The 15955-nt window shown below is 45.0% G+C and overlaps 2 protein-coding genes across 4 annotated transcripts; one reads left to right on the top strand and one right to left on the bottom strand.

Annotated features, from left to right (window-relative positions):
* Positions 1 to 1179: 1179 nt before the first annotated feature.
* Positions 1180 to 5667, bottom strand: zfyve19 (zinc finger, FYVE domain containing 19). Its single transcript, XM_048975209.1, has 11 exons — positions 5307 to 5667; positions 5043 to 5164; positions 4885 to 4938; positions 4624 to 4781; positions 4404 to 4546; positions 4177 to 4285; positions 3861 to 4079; positions 2569 to 2645; positions 2223 to 2324; positions 1803 to 1963; positions 1180 to 1668 (listed from the first exon to the last, which is right to left on the bottom strand). The coding sequence occupies exons 1-11, from the start codon at positions 5370 to 5372 to the stop codon at positions 1587 to 1589; spliced, it is 1293 nt and encodes a 430-aa protein (XP_048831166.1). The 5' UTR covers positions 5373 to 5667; the 3' UTR covers positions 1180 to 1586.
* A 172-nt stretch (positions 5668 to 5839) lies between these two features.
* bub1bb (BUB1 mitotic checkpoint serine/threonine kinase Bb) lies at positions 5840 to 14598 on the top strand. Of its 3 annotated transcripts, XM_048975207.1 has the most exons (24): positions 5840 to 5890; positions 6321 to 6392; positions 6717 to 6879; positions 7171 to 7230; positions 7353 to 7497; positions 7583 to 7779; positions 7868 to 8043; positions 8140 to 8342; positions 9942 to 10039; positions 10461 to 10687; positions 10859 to 10965; positions 11047 to 11174; positions 11468 to 11505; positions 11687 to 11762; positions 11848 to 11944; positions 12249 to 12532; positions 12620 to 12786; positions 12864 to 13001; positions 13162 to 13259; positions 13342 to 13503; positions 13597 to 13733; positions 13825 to 13984; positions 14189 to 14295; positions 14386 to 14598. In XM_048975207.1, exons 3-24 carry the CDS (start codon positions 6740 to 6742, stop codon positions 14540 to 14542), a joined length of 3102 nt encoding a protein of 1033 aa, XP_048831164.1. In that variant the 5' UTR covers positions 5840 to 5890; positions 6321 to 6392; positions 6717 to 6739; the 3' UTR covers positions 14543 to 14598. The 3 variants fall into 3 exon arrangements, with proteins under 3 accessions (XP_048831164.1, XP_048831165.1, XP_048831163.1); XM_048975208.1 differs by lacking the exon at positions 5840 to 5890 and having other exon boundaries at positions 6159 to 6377; XM_048975206.1 differs by lacking the exon at positions 5840 to 5890 and having other exon boundaries at positions 6160 to 6392.
* Positions 14599 to 15955: the final 1357 nt, after the last annotated feature.

The raw sequence follows: 15955 nt of genomic DNA, 5'->3' as shown, positions 1-15955 counted from the left end.
TGCTGCAGCCCTGCTAATCTTTACTCCCGATGTATAAACCTCTCTCTCAAACGACCAATGAAAACTGCTTGGCTGCCCAGAAGTGCATCATGGGAGAAAAAGCTGAAAGTGTCAGTGATTCAGCGGGTGAAAATATGTATATGTATGGTTATATATTACATACATACACATATACACATATATATATACATACACATATATATATATATACATATATATATACATACATATATACACATACATATATACACATAAATACATACATATTTACACACATATATATATATATATATATATATAAATAAATATACATACATACATATATATATATATATATAAATATACATACATACATATATATATATATATATATACATAAATATATACATATATGCATACATACATACACATACATAAATATATACATATATGCATACATACATACATATATATATATATATATATACACATACATAAACACACACACACACACACATAAACACACACACACACACACACACACACACACACACACACACACACACACACACACACACAATTAGCTCCCCCTACTGAATCCTACATCACAGTGCACTGCAGGGGTTACATAATACCAAACCTCCTCATCTACTCCCCCAGTGTTTCAGATAAACATATAGATAGCAGATACTCTTGCTCTTTATACCAGACCATTAGAAACAACCATAAATGGCTTCATGGTCACGTGAAGGTACCTAGAGCGTAAACATAGTGCCCGCATGAAGGCGCCCAGAGTTCCACTAATGTGTGTATCTGTGGGTGATTTCACTCATATCTGTGGTCCGTTAACCCAGGAAACTTCTTCTTCAGTCCCATGTGTGTGAGTTTTTGTCCGTGGGAATGTGGTCAGACAGCGCCCGACTGGAGAAACATTTGAATGAAGTTTGTCTCCAGAAGGCTCTCTCAACGTTGGTGACACCTCTCATGACACCTCCCAGAATGAAGGCGGGGGTGCACTTTCCCACTAGCCTTTCCACCCACCCGCCCCCTCTCCAATGTCCTCACACTGCTGTTCTGAATCAAGCAACTTTCCTTTAATCCACGAAAAAACAAGAACATCTACTCCTGTAGGTGAGAATTCCTGTGAGCTTCTGGGCCAGAACCATTGTCCAAAATACAAAAAATAAAATCACCACTTGCTCCATCCCAGTTAATTTAATTGAAAGGCAGATTAGTGGAAACATTACAAATGAGAAGACTCCTCCCCCCATTTAGTGTTACATACAACATGGAGAGTGGCTAATCCTACTCGTAAATAAAGCTAACAGACCCAGTTAGCTCCCAGTAATGCACAATCAATGTGTACCTTAAAAGTGCTCTGCCATACAGTATCCCTTAGTATAACAGAAAGCGCCATCGGTCACTTACCTAACGCATACATAACACTAGGCTAACAGCACAGTCGGACTCATTCAGGCCTATGCGGTTTTAACAACCATCAGACTTTATAGGTCAACAATCAGGGAGAACTGAGACTGGCCCATCTTGGCTTCCTACTGCTCTCTTATTAACGTCGTACTGGGAGTAGGTCTTACTCCTGCTCTCTCTCACGTCCGCCTCCTCGACTTCTGTGGCACCTTGTAGCTTGTCACCTGGTGCTCCTTTCGGTCAAATTCATCATGGCCTTCCCTGGAACAGAAGTACAATTTACAAAAATAATTAAAACCGAAACCATTTGAGGATAGCATTAAGCGAGCTGTGAGTCAACATGCCACAAAACCATCATGTGCACAACAGCGCCCTCTGTCTGATGGTGGGGGTACCTGAAACAGCGCTGGCAGTAGAGGTCCCCATCGCAGGAGAGGCAACGAACAGTAGCATCTTGGTTGCAGATACAACACCAGGGCAGCTCGTCCTTGTCCTCGCTGTCAGAGTTCTGGGCGTGAGCTCCCTGGATCATGCTGGCCGGTTGGGCACGTGACTTCTGCAACGTGAGAGGTCATCATCTCGGGTGCGGCACAAAAACCGTCACTTTAAACTCCACCCCCAAGGTTTCCAACACCAGCCCACACTGGGGCACTGGGGCAGTTTGGGCCTAGGGAAGACTCAGTGAACCAGGAGAGGACCTTCAAAGGGAAACGTGCTTGGTCATCACACACTGCATTCCATTTAACAAGTTTATTTAAAACAGCTGCTCCTCAGAAAAGCTTACGACAGCTTCGGCGGCGGTGATAGAAGGTGACCTGCTCTTTCTGGAGCCCAGGCTTCTCTGTGGTCTGCCAGCTGCGGGGCTCAGGTGGGATGTTGTAGCCACAGGACTTGTCTAACGCTGCTTCTTCAGACAGCTAGAAGAAGAAAAGAATCCATATATTTGACACAAAGCTCAAACAGGCTCGCAGCATCACCGTAGGCACCATGGATCTGTTAGTAAGCAACAGCCCATAAATTTCTTAAGACTAAAGTGCTACCCCTAGTGGCAAGCTTCATTATATAGGATGCATATAACTTCTCCATGAAGCTATGTTTTGCCAGTGAGACGCATGCCTTATTAGCAGGTGAATCTCGCTAGCATTGCACGCTGTTACACACCTGCCTTATTATTCTGTTTGCTGCCTCTTCTTCCGTCTCCTCTTCGCTGTCAAGGGGCTGGAAATCATCCCTGGACACTGGAATTCAGGGTGAGAAAGATGTCAACAGGATGTGGAGACATGGGGAGTCTTACAGGGCAGCTAAGGCTCTATAAAGTTAAGGAGTAAAAAACATGACAAAATAATATAATCATCTTTGCCTTCTTTCCCAGAAGTTTTATAATGGCATCATGGCAAAGCAACCAAATAAAAAAAAGAGGTGTTAATACCCTGTGCTGACCAGCCCTGGTTTGGTTTTAAGGAACTCTGACAAGTCCTTAAATAATTAACTCAGATATTGTTGCTATCAAGTAAGAAAAAAAATTCTGGCTTGTTAGCCTATCCCATTAATTGCTTCTAATCATTTAATGATCGTCATGGTTCACTTTCGCTTTCAGGGTATATGGAATACAAAATATAGTATTCTAAAGAATAGTCGTTTATAAAAATTTTACCTGATACCCCTGCATTTTATACTATAAGTCTTATTTAGCTAATACCTTTGTCCAAAGCAACATTCAATTTGCAAAGCTAGAGAAGACAGTCCCTGGAGCAGCACTGGTTAAGGCCCCCCCCCCCCACCAACGCTGGGATTCGAACCAAGGACCTTCTGATCAAGGGCACAGGCACCTAACAGACTAAGCCACACAACTCAGAGCAATATTCTGAAGATACTGTCAAATCAAATAGGATTAAAACAGCACCATCTCCCAAATCAACAATCTGCAGAAGGCCATTAAATACTTAAGCAAATGATACTATTCCAAATACATTAAAACCTTGGATTGCGAGTAACTTGGTCTGCGAGTGTTTTGCAAGACGAGCACAAATTTTTTATAAATTTTGACTTGATAAACGAGTGAGGTCTTGCAGTGCATACGCTTTGCCTAGCATTACGTGATCACAACCGAGCCGATCACAAACCTCAGGACTGCATTTGTCCACACATCCATTATCATTACTCTTATTTTACTTTGTATATACTCATTTTCTGAGTCCGTAACTATTTTCAAGATGGCAGTGGTATTTTGTGTTTGTGAGGCAGGTTATTTGCATAACTAGTCAACAATAAACATATTTTGCATGTCCCATCCCAAAGTACTGAAGTACCAAACAAGTACCCCAACTGGTTTGGTACTTGGGTACTGCACCAGAAGTCAATGTAAAAAGGGCAGTACTGTTTTTTTTTTAGTACCAAAAGTTCAGTTCCTAGTGCAATGGAAAAGCGCCCCTGGGTACCCTTCGCAGACGCACCACTGTCTGGGTCCAGCCCCTTCAGCAGAGCCAGTTTACGGGCCATCTTCAGCACTTCCTCCTGGTTGAGCCGGTCTTGACGCAGGTCCTCCATGGCTTCTGCCAGGAGTCGACTCTTCTCCTCTTCCAGCTGTTTAGCTGCCCTCTGCGGGTCGTCTAAGTTCTCCTCAAGCCCACCGCCCACTGGCTTGTTCAGGTTATTCAAGGGGCCATCCGTGCCTGAATTGAGGGAGGGTCAACCAATAACACAACTCCCAGACACTCTGGTGGTAAAGAGATTTCCTCGTCACCTCCCCCCCATCGGACACGACAGTACCTTCTGAGTCCCCCTGTTGCTGGCTGTCAATGTTGACCTCCTCTGTCATCTGTGTAATCAGGTCATTGGCTTGCTCCACCTGAGTGCGGGCATCGGGGGGCTGGTGCACCTATGGCAAGCCACAACATCGGCCATCACAGGAGCTGCGGAGCTAGCGCATCGCCGGAAAGCTAACACGGTCTCTGGAGCTTCAGCTGGGATATGCAAGTGTCTGCAGCCGGACTCACAGGAGGACGAGCCATTGAGGATGGGGTTCTCCCCTGCAGGGCAGCCAGACGGTCCTCCATCTCGCTAGCTGAAGGAACTGGCTGGACTGGGGCCTTTAGTGCAGCCAGACGAGCCTCAATCTCCTTTTCTGATGGAAGAGATTCTGCACAGGGATAGATCGGAGGTTGGAGGGGGTCATGCATTTTCAAAGAAACCGATCAAAGGACTATGTATTCTTACTTGGCTTCGTGTCCTCCTTCAGTTTCTGCAGTCTCTCTGCAATCACCTGGTCTTCTTTACTTAGACAGTTGCTTGGCCTAGTAGAGCTGATAGGTTTTCCCACTTGTGTGGAGGATGCTTTTCCATGTCCTTGTCTGGCCTCCAAAGCAGCCACTCGCCTAAGGCACACATTTAAAAGGATGGCGTGACTCACAAGGTTTCCTTCCTGCTCTTCATATACCCTCCACCAACATGGCCTACATCCAACGCATAAATGCTCACTTTTTGTAATTTTCAGGAGGGGACCACCTAGCAGCATTGTTCTGAGTGCCACCACTGAAAAACATATAAAATTAAAAACAAATAAAATGCTCTACATGTCACTCCACGTACAGCATTGATAAAGTAACATGCATATCGGAAAATGAGTTAAAAGCCACCTTGTGAGGTTCCCGTGACATTGCTTGCAGACCTTCTGCGGAGAGCTGCCAAAACGCTGCACCACGACGGTAAAAGCCAGGCACCCCGAGCAGAAGCAGCGCCCGCAGTTCTTACAGCCCATCTAAGAATACAGTAAGGACAACTAATCAGATACCTGAACAACTGGAGGAAGTTTTATAAAGGTCCTGAATAGCAGTCATGTCGGCTACCACGAAACACCGTAAATGAACAAATCCTTTAAAATAAGCTATGTATTTACAAACCTCTTTCCTGAATAGCGTAAATTTTGAAGCACATCCGTAACATCGCTTGTCCATGTCTCTTTTCATGAACCAAAATAACTGCAAGCAGAATGTATGTAATGATACTAAAAATCAGTCAAGAAAATAGTTTTCGTGGCGTAGCCCTGACCGCTGTCAAACTCCATAAAGTCAGGAGCTAGATGTCAAATTACCAGAACAGGTCAGAGGTATCCGTATTAAACGCGAAAGCTAATCTGGAGCCTTTGTTTAAATGAAAAAATCCAGTATTTCCCCCATGTCAAGCCGAAGAACAATAATCTAGTCAAGACAGAGCAAACTAATGCAAGAACACATAACGGAAGTATAAGTCATTCCCGTTGCATCATGGTACACGTAGTTTTCTAGTAAAAACTCGACCGACCGACCATCCTTCCATCCATCCATCCTTCCATCCATCCATCCATCCATCCATCCATCCATCTATCTATCTATCCATTCATTTTCTGTAACCGCTTATCCTTTTCAGGGTGGCGGGGAATGACGGATGCTACGGGCACAAAGCAGGGAGCAACCCAGGATGGGGCGCCGACCCATCGCAGCAAAAAGTAAACTTATGAATGAAAAAATAACACCACCATGTCATTATACTCAGCTACAACTGATAACGTTGCTTGTATAACGTCTCCTTTTACAAACGTAATTTTGTAAAATATGAACAGAAAGTACAGTTTACAAGTTTAAAATTATGAAACGCAGACACACATCGAACTCCATTTCCCATGGTCCGTACAGGGCGTAGGGGTGGGTACGTTCAGCTAATATATGTATATCAATGTTTTTGTTAGTGTTATAGAATTTTGAAGTATATCGCTGCATTATAGGTTTAAGCGGGTGGCGTCATATATAATTTGTGTTATTTGCGCTGAAAATATACAGTACTAAAAAGATTAAATTCCGTATATCCGGAAGTACCGTTTGGACCTGGCCGTCCAATCAGCTTCGCTTTTCTGGCGGTTTTCGTTTAAATTTTTGAAGGGGCTTGATCCGTAGACAGCAGAGCGGTGTCCCTCTGGGAAACTTCAGATTATTCTGGTCAGTTTTAAGCAGGTTGGTACATATATTTATTTTGAGTAAGCAGCAATTAGTATTCAATGTTAGCGTTGTTATTTCCAACATTTAATAAGCTAATGTATGATGATGTGATATTATTGTCACTGCAGATTTTTAGAAAAAATGATTTCTTGTTAATTTATTATGGCTAAATATAAAGTTGCTCAATTTAAATGTCGTGTTTCTGTGTCTATATGACATATGTTTTGGCCGATTGGTGCGAGGTTATTTAGCTAACAGCTAATTGACATGGTTGCTCCTAGTGTCGTGCGAAGATGCACGCGGTCTAAGTGGTAGCTCATGTTTTCCGTGCTCTGGCAGATTTGCAGCTTTACAGCTTCGCCATGGCTGAGGGGGAAGCCGAGTGGGAGCTGTGCAAGGAGAATATTCAGCCGCTGAGGCGTGGTCGAGCCATTTCAGCCCTGCACCAAGCACTGAGCCAGCAGGACGGCGCGGGATACGCTGCCATTCAGCAACAGAAACAGTATGGGCACGTCTTGTTTACACGGGAGTCTGAATTGCTGAATCCCGGACAGATGGTGTTTTCGGTCTCTAATGAAAGTAACATTAGCCATTGCCTGGGATACCTTCCTGCTGGGCAGATTAGGGGTGATGCTGCGTATCATTTTGCTGTAGGTAGTAGTGATTAAGTGACTGGTAGCAATTAAACATCTTCCGCTAGGTGTCACCTGTACTTCCCACAACGCGGGTTGTTTATTTCTGTATCTGAATGTTGTTGAGTATAAAACAGATTTTTTTCCCCCCTTTTTTTAAGGGCTTTTGAGTCTGAGCTCCGATTATACAGTGGAGATGATCCACTTGATGTCTGGGACAGGTAGGTAGCTTTTTGAATAAATAAATAAATAGGATGTATTTGTTGAACTGATGTAAATATGAAGCAGCTGGAATGCGCTTGATCCAGGACACGGTCCATAGTATCATGTAATCATTCCTCAGGTACATCAAATGGACTCAGCAGACGTACCCTCAGGGAGGAAAGGAGAGTAATCTTTCTGTGCTGTTGGAGAGGGCAGTCAAACGCTTTGTGGATGAGACACAGTACCACAATGATTCTCGCTACGTCAACCTCTGGATCAAATTTGTAAGTTGCTCCGCTTTTCCCACGGGATGCTTATTCAGTAGGTGGAGCAATTGGACAGGTGTGCTAATGCCCCACTTGCTTTCAGGCAGAGAATAGCACTGAGCCCCTGGACATGTACAATTACATGCACGGGCAGGGTATCGGTGTCCAGCAGGCAGCCTTGTACATCGCCTGGTCTGAGGAGTTGGAGAAACATGGGGACTCTAAGAAGGCGGACAGCGTTTACCAGGAGGGCTTTAAGTGCGGGGCTGAACCTGCTGATAAGCTCCATCAGTACCACAAGTGCGCCTGCGATCTCGGAGCATTGAAATATATAGTTTCTGAAATCCTCTGTTTGGGCAAAGGCTGACTCTAACCCTCACGCACACAGAGCATTCCAGGCACGTGTGTCACGGCAGGTGATGAAGGACATGCTGGGTGGTGGAGAGCAGGAGCCTGACAGCCCTGAGCCAGCGCAGCCTCAGAGGTCCTCGCTAGTAGACCTGAAGTCCAGGGGGAAGAAGACGGCCATCGCTCCCATCGTGCGGGTTGGGGCCGCCGTTAGCCGTAAGTGTTACTTCCAGGGTTGAATAGGCTACTGTGAAAATGCTGGACCCCACCTCCCTGATGCAGATTTTTCAGTTTCTCTTTATTTCTTGACAGATCGCTCACGTGGCCTGAATCTCCAGCTACCTACTACTACTCATAATGGCCACAATTCTCGATTCCTGGTGTTTGATGAAAACCAGGTGTCTGCAGCCGCCGCGGCCGAGCCCTCCGAAGCCAGGCCGGAACGCTGGATGGCCCCGCCCAGCTCCAGGGCGAAAGAGAATGAGATGATGCCTGAAAAATGGACCAATGTGAAGGTAGGAGTTGAGAGGAGAGACTCAGCATGCTGCCCTCTCATACATACACAAGCAGGAAAGGTACTAGCAGGGCTTCAGACTAACTCTTCCAGTGGTAGCACCAGCACATGATTTGGTCGCACCCCTTTTTATTTTGCAGTGCAGCATGGTTTTAATGACCTTGCATGCTGATGAATAGTTATCCTAATTTACAATATAGTTTTTTGTATTACTGAGAGATTGAGAGTGACTAGAGACTTGATGCAGTAACTATTTGCAGAATTTTTTTTAATCCGAACCTTAACTTTAATAACCTAACTCACCTCTAGTGACTGTATCGGGACATCGCTTTGGCTCCCCCTCTCCATCGCTTCCCTGCAGGAACACGTTAACACCACCGCTAAAGGGGATCATTTTGCACGTTGTATCATAAGTGCATGTATACATATGTAGTCTTGTATGCAGGTCGGGAGAGACCAACTCAAAAAATAAAAAAATGCATTGAGTAGTAAAGATGGGGGGACAACTTTCAGTCACAATTCATTAATGCAGGAGCAAAACATTGCATTAGCACGCACTGGTACAGATGTGACCACGTGAAATTTTAACACTCAAAAACACTCAAAAGGTCACACATGCAACCATTTTGGTTGCAGTCTGATACCCTGTGGTAGTATTGTCAAAAATATCTAAGTATTTTGTCATATAAATCTTTCAATACTTATTTTGCATATAATTGATTCTACAGCTTGCACTTCCAGTTTGCACTTACCAGTGTGCATGCCTAGACCTGCGTGCAGTCTCACACTAACATGATTAGTTCACAAATGTCGGAGCTTAACTGATGACGAGTGTAGCCAGAGTGGCGTCTGGAAATACTCTGGCTTTGTGCCAAATGAAGATTAATCCACCAGGACATATGCAAGTGGTGCCATTGCACTATGCTGACAGAGTGGGGGGTGGTGGGAACACCACAAATCTAGCTAAGCATTTAAAGGATCGACACAATATGCAATTCATAGAGTTTAGAGGGAGGTGTCTTATTTCTGAGTTAATGAAATATTAATCTGTATGAGCCTGTTGTGGGTGAAGTACAGATATGACATGCATTTTTTTTTTTTATGGGTTAACATTTTTCGTAGTTTGTTAAACATTTTAACAATAAGAGAACAGTCTGCAATTACTTCCTGGATTTTTTTTTTGGCTCCATACAATCACTTTTAACACCACATTCAAACTTTTATTCATACAGTTGTTACACGTATTTGTTTTGAGACACAAGGTAATGACGGCATGTAAAAGGAATGCTTATAGATCTGTTCTGTTATGCATTGTAGTAATCATAGGTAACAATCTGTTTGATTTATTTGTTTACTGCTCCCAAGTGTCTCTAAACACAATTATACCATGATTGGCTGCTACTTTACTTAATATGCTTTGATTGGCAGTGCAACACGTAGGTCTTTTTAGACAGTGACATGAGTGCAAAAAGTTTTTACTGCAAACAAAATTCCAACTGAAATTTAGTGAGTTGTTACGTGTCAAGTATCAAAAATGGTTTGAAATTTAAACTTGCAGTGAATGCAAGACATTCTACAGAGCCATTGCCTTTGTGTCTAGATGCCACAGAAGTCCAGGGCAGGCTACAGTGTTGTGGCCCCACCCAGCAAGCCAAACTTCCAGCCTTACGTGGAAGAGTGTGATCAGCCCCCTGTTGTGTGAGTATTGCCAAGATGGCCGTGGCTGTCAAACATTCATTGTTCTTTACAGATTTCGCATATTCAGTTTAGGTTGACGTAGGGTTCTAGGCTGATGTTTATGAATGATCTACATGGCTCTGAAGGCATGGGAGCACAGTGGGTAGCACGGTTGCCTCGCACATCTGGAAGCCAGGGTTAGAGTCTTTGTCCTGGCTCTGTGCATGTGGAATTTTGCATGTTCTCCCCATGTCATTGCGGAGTTTCCATAGGACAATGGAAATAATGGGTGGATCAGAAAGATCACCTTGCATTTAGGGGTGTTGGTTTACCATTTAGGTCTCTGGTCGGGTGGCTTTGGTCAGCAGCACACTGGAGCCACTATACTGTATCCAAAGGAAGTCCTGAAATGGATTTTTTTTTTCTGCATGCCTTGTGGCAGGACGCCTTGTAAGATTAACCCCATGGTGAACACGGTGCTGTCTGTGCGGAAGCCCTCCAAAGAGGAGACGCCCCTGGAGCGTCTGCAGGAGCCCCAGCAGGTGGAGGGTGACAAAAAGGAGCAGAGCATGTACTGCAAGGAGCTGCTGTTCAGTGGCGTTGCAGAGTTCTGCTTTGAGGAGCTACGGGCAGAGCGCTACTACAAGAGAGCGGCCCAGGAGCTGGAAGGTAGCCGAAAGGTGGAGGGATCCAAGTCCCCCCAGTCGGCTCCTAAGGGGTGGGGGTCCAATGTGAAGAGAGAGCTTAGTAAAGTAAATTTTGGCTACACTGATGGACCTTATTTCTGTATTGCAGGTATTTTCCCCAAGTAACAGCTTTTCTTGCCTTCCATTAAATTAGCAAAAGAGAGAAAACTGAAAGGAGTTAAAGAGGACCTGAAGCGGCAAATTGAGGAGAAGCAGAAGCTTCTCCAAGACAGGAGTCCACAGCCAGGTGCTGGCCAGCAGGTGAGTCAGCCCTCCCCTTTGGCCCATGCCTCCCATGTGTGTATCCGTTAACGGCACGTTGAGCCGGGTCTCCTACCACAGGGCCGACTGGAGGCCGGCGAATCATCTCAGCCAGTGGACTGTCTGCCTGGATGTGCTGTGTCACGGAGGCAGGGTTCTGACCCAGGGTTTAAAATTCACGATGAATGCGAGGCCAGCTCTTCTGCAAGGTATGACTGCTGTGATGTTTGGGACTCTCCCATTTTTTTGGGCGGGGGATTAGTGTATTTTATCACCTTGAACTGCAGTATATCGTTGTGCTTTGGAGGAAAAGGGTCTGGGTGTGTAAACAGATGGTTGCCGGATCAAATCTCAGCATGGGCTGAGTGCTGCTGTTCCTCAGTTACATTTATAAACCCTAACCTGCTACAGTATATTAAGCTGTGTCGAATACTGCCCAAACAGTGACATCATAAGGAATTGCAGCTGCTACTATAAGAACATTCTTGATCTTTGTTTCCAGGGTCAACCAGCCTGTAGAAAATGAGGACTCTCGTTTAGGTATGGTGTTATTCACTAACGGCATATAGCTGTCGGAGGCATCTCCCTTGGCCGTTAAAGGGGTACCATCCCCTGTGACTTTTCTGAACGTCGTAGGACTTGCCTAGCAAATTCGTAAAGGAAATCTTCTTGAGATGGGGAAGAGCCCACAGTCATTAATTCTGTGCCATTTCCTTGCCAGCTGACAAAGGCTGTGCCCTGGTTCTGCCTTTTACCATATTTGATGAGAGCACCACTGGTGAAAAAACACAAGAAGTGTAAGTCTGGAGAGATATGCAGAGTGGTTCTCAGTCTGTTTAAAATGAGATACCAGAGCGTCTAAATGCCGTTTTTCCTTCACAGGACATCTAAGGCAGTTGGATGTAGACCATCTGTTTGTAGACCGCTGACTGCCATACTGAAACCACTGGCAGAAGCACCTGCCACCAGACTGGAAAGTGTAAGACTTTATCTCCATCCTGCGCAGATGGGTATTCAACAAGGCTAGTTAAATGGAGCTGACTGTTTTAAATCTGGTAGTGTTTCAAGATTCGGCCCATAATTTAAGTACACACACAAGGGTATATCATCCATTACTCAGTAGTAATTAGTAATTGGACAATTAAATAAAAATTAGTATTAATTAGTAGAAATGAATGATGTTTTTGCGGGACAGTGGTGTTGTCAGCGTTGTAGAGTGGGTCCAGGGCTTCCTGAATCAAATCATCTTATGTAGTTTATTTACGTATTGTTTTCCATCCCAGGATGGCATGGAAGGAATAGAGTCCCTGACCGACGATGCCATTGTCAGTAGCTACAAAAACAAAACCCTGTGCCGTAGCCCCGACAACACCTGCGACTTCGCCCGGGCTGCTCACCTAGCATCCACACCTTTCGGTGGCTCAGGTTCAGGCCTCGGCACCTCTGCAAGCTCAGCCGACGGTCTCCCGGATCTGTCCACGTTCAGTGTTGAGCCCATGGTGTCGGCACCAACCCCTGCAGTGCAACAGGCGGATTATGAGGTGGTTCTGAGGGGGGAACGGCTCAGGTTAGTAATGTTCAACGACGCGGTAAGCTTTAGGATTGTAACCAGAAGGGAACATGAAGTAGAGAGTACATTTTCTCACCCTGGCAGCCCCATTGAAGAAGCCAGCCTGGAAGATGGCCACTATTCAGTGTCTTCAGCTTTTTCCGGCTCCTCTCTGGGCAGTATGTCGGGTACGAAGGCCATGCACTCATCCAGCGGGATGGAGGCTTGCCCTCCCCAGTTGTTTCCCAGCATCCCTGAGGAAACTGCACAGGGTAAGTCCTTGGGGTCATGCTTTGAGTGCTAATCTTCACCACCTTTGTGGAATTTACTCATTTTGCCCTGTCTGCAGATGTGGAGAAGGACAATCCTTGCAGTATGAACTCCAGGAGACGGATGCTGAGCAAGGTGGACCTCGATTCCTTTCCTAACTTCTACAGGGATGTGAGGTCTTTGCCAGAGGTGATGGAGAGTGATGCACTGTTCATAGGTAACCATGACCAGCAATGTTGGTTACTCAAACAGATGTTTGGCTTCCATGTCATTGGTACTTGTTAAGCATCCAGTGTTGGAAAGCTGCCGCTTAACACACGATACTGGTAAACTGTTGATCAGTAACACAACACTGAATTTTTTTGGGGGGTTTTAAGGTGAAGAGTTCATCATGATCTTCTCCCAGATAATCAGTGGTGAAAATGGCGTGGTCCATTTTGGGCAAACCAAAAGCAGAGAGAGCGTCATCGTCAAGGTACCATACCATCCCCCAATCCTGAGAGCTAGGAATGGCACAGGAGGGGAGAGCCATAACCTGTTCTGACTGCCCCCTACAGGTGGACTTTGAAACTGTACCCTGGGACTTCTATGTTGCCACTCAGCTGAGGAGCCGCCTGGGTCCCAAATCCCAGAAGTACTTTGGCTACCGGAGCAGCTGCGTCTTCTACATGGATGGCTGCATAACTCTCAGCTGGGGGCGCTGTTTGAGCACTCTGCAGGTGGATGAACATCTCCAGATCTTCGGTCCTCATGTTTGTTCACTTTGGAGCGGGGGAGGGAGATTATTAATCTAATGAGTTTGTTTCCTACAGGACTTCCTGGAGATATCCCCCTTCCTACAGGTGGCTGTGTCTCTCACGAAACAGCTGTTGGAGATGATGGAGCAAATGCACACCTGCCACTTGGTGCACGGGAACATCCGGCCTGACGCTGTTCTCCTGCGGTGCAGGTGGGTAGATCCAGTCCTCCTGCCTTCCGTACCCTCCTGTTCCTTCTTTCCTTGTTTATTTGGTTCTTATGCTTTTCCTGTCTGGCCCAAGGGAGTCTGGAGATGGTGCAGACAGCGTCCTACAAATGCTGGACTTCTCCTCCTGTGTGGACCTGGACCTGCAGCCTGAGGTGATGTCTGCTGGAGACCTTCCGTCTGCCCAGGCCTTCATAAAACAGGGCCTGCTGTCAGCATCCTCCAGCCCTTACCAGGTGTGTACTGGGCCCCTTTTGATAAGCTCCTGACTCGGTGCCTATCCCCCCACTTTGTGTACTATTGACCTAGGGAAGACCTGGTTTACCCTTAATAGGTGTCATAAAATTTACTGCTCAGTTACAGCTGCCTTAAGATCTCAATCAGTCTTCAGTCAAGCTGAACTAAACACTTGTTTCTCCTATTTCCTCTTGCACCCACAGGTTGACCTTATTGGAATCGCAGAAACAGTGTACATGTTGATGAAAAAACGAACAATGAATGTCGTGAGAGAAGATTCTGAATGGAAGCCCACTGATGACTTTGCTGGGTATGAGAGCTCTTTGTGGAAATATTGTAGTATAGTAGAGTCTTTAATGTGTTTTGAGTGTAATTCTCTTATCTGTTGCTTTATTTGTAGAACTCTACATGGTCATGTTTGGCAAGAATTCTTCCGGAAAATTCTGAATCCAGGCAGTCAGTCGTCAGTGTTCATTCTGTCTGACCTCCAGCATCTTGTTGAGAGGATTTTACTCTCTGGCCCTGAGAATAACCCCAAGATAACTGAATATTTTTAACACTGCTAATGTCACAGGTAGCTTTTGTAAAAATGTAGTAAAATAGGTTAATCATATTCTGTGAGTATTGGTTTTTTTTTATGTGGATTTTAGTAACTTTTGTATTGCCTGGTTATTAAAATGTTAGTATAATAATGCATCTGAGTCAATGTTAAAGGGACAGTTCACCCCACAACTGGAAAAAGATGTTTTAGTGCTATGTATCCATCTAGGTTGCTGCTGGGAGTTGCCAAGTTTTGCAGACATTGACCGTAGAAATGTCGGCCTTCTCTGGGATATAATGGGAGTGCATAGCATTATTTCTGTGGTGATTAAAGCACCAAAAATACATTTGAAAAATCCAACAGCAAAGTCTCTTATCAGGAATCATGACCAGGTTACTGAAGATAATCCACAGACGAGCACCCCAGGCATATCTTCTGCACAATGATACGATTGGTGTGTGGAGTTCGGTAGAAGAAAATAATGGATGCTTTGGTGCTGTTTTTTTTTTTTTTCCCCTCCAGTTTCAGGGGGAACTGCCCCTTTAACTTCCAGTCAAACAGATGGTGGCATCTCTCCCATTCAGTGCTAGAATGCCAGCCTGAGTTGGATTGTATAAGTGTAACTGGCTTGCTTTAGGCTGACCAAATATAAATAGTATTCAACATTTTCATGCATTAGAAATTCAACCTAAACAAACCAGAAGCTGTTGCCTTGGTTTATCAAGGTTTAGAATCTCTTCTCATAATCCCGCTTTGGACCACATTTACAAATGGCTGGCTTGCATAAAAGGCCCTTGGTCGAGTTCCATTTCTTTTGGCCGTGTGAGAGCATTTTGACTTCTGCTAAATATATATTTTTCCTGAAGTTCACTGACAAGTGGTGGAACACAGCTGTCTACTATTATCTAGCACTTTTAAGCAATTAGAAAACGCGACATAATTATGCTGCCATGATGGGGCATGGTTTACCATGCACCAGCAATGACGCACGAGCCTTTCAGTGGCCTGTGCAGCAGCCCTCCTGTCTGCTTCCACTGATTCCTTCCCGCCTGTCTTCTCCTGCTGCCACTGGCAACATAATTCTTCATTTCATTTCACATCACTTCCATATCGTTAGATGCCAGTAGCATTGGGTTAGCTGTCTCGGACAGAGTCACGTTCACAAAGCAAGAGGTTAGACACGACCGAAGCCGTGATCAGTCCACAAAAGTGGTTAGGTTAAGGGTGATTTGGGAAAGATCTCTTTCCCCTTTAGCTATTGACAGGTGTGCCAGTGTTCCATGACCTGCAAACTAATGGCTAAAGTTTTTGCTACAACAACATCTACCTGGTACCTGGCCAGCTGGTGATGACTGCTAACCATATACTCATCTGTTTGGAGAAGCTTTGCTCTACCATCTGTAACCTTTGTCCTGACACTCCTGGCAAA

This window comes from Brienomyrus brachyistius, chromosome 14 (assembly GCF_023856365.1).
Source record: "Brienomyrus brachyistius isolate T26 chromosome 14, BBRACH_0.4, whole genome shotgun sequence".
Lineage (NCBI taxonomy): Eukaryota > Metazoa > Chordata > Actinopteri > Osteoglossiformes > Mormyridae > Brienomyrus > Brienomyrus brachyistius.
Note: the sequence above shows the minus strand (reverse complement) of the source record. Positions and strands in the feature narration are given on the sequence as shown.

Excerpts from the sequence above, each read along its gene's own strand:
- zfyve19 (XM_048975209.1), bottom strand. The coding sequence starts at position 5,372 with ATGAAAAGAGACATGGACAAGCGATGTTACGGATGTGCTTCAAAATTT. Across the intron at positions 4,286-4,403 it reads CCTCAATGGCTCGTCCTCCT|GTGCACCAGCCCCCCGATGC; the intron begins GTGAGTCCGGCT and ends GGCTTGCCATAG. Across the intron at positions 1,669-1,802 it reads TACTGCCAGCGCTGTTTCAG|GGAAGGCCATGATGAATTTG; the intron begins GTACCCCCACCA and ends CTTCTGTTCCAG.
- bub1bb (XM_048975207.1), top strand. The coding sequence starts at position 6,740 with ATGGCTGAGGGGGAAGCCGAGTGGGAGCTGTGCAAGGAGAATATTCAG. Across the intron at positions 8,343-9,941 it reads AAAAATGGACCAATGTGAAG|ATGCCACAGAAGTCCAGGGC; the intron begins GTAGGAGTTGAG and ends CTTTGTGTCTAG. Across the intron at positions 10,966-11,046 it reads AGCCAGGTGCTGGCCAGCAG|GGCCGACTGGAGGCCGGCGA; the intron begins GTGAGTCAGCCC and ends CTCCTACCACAG.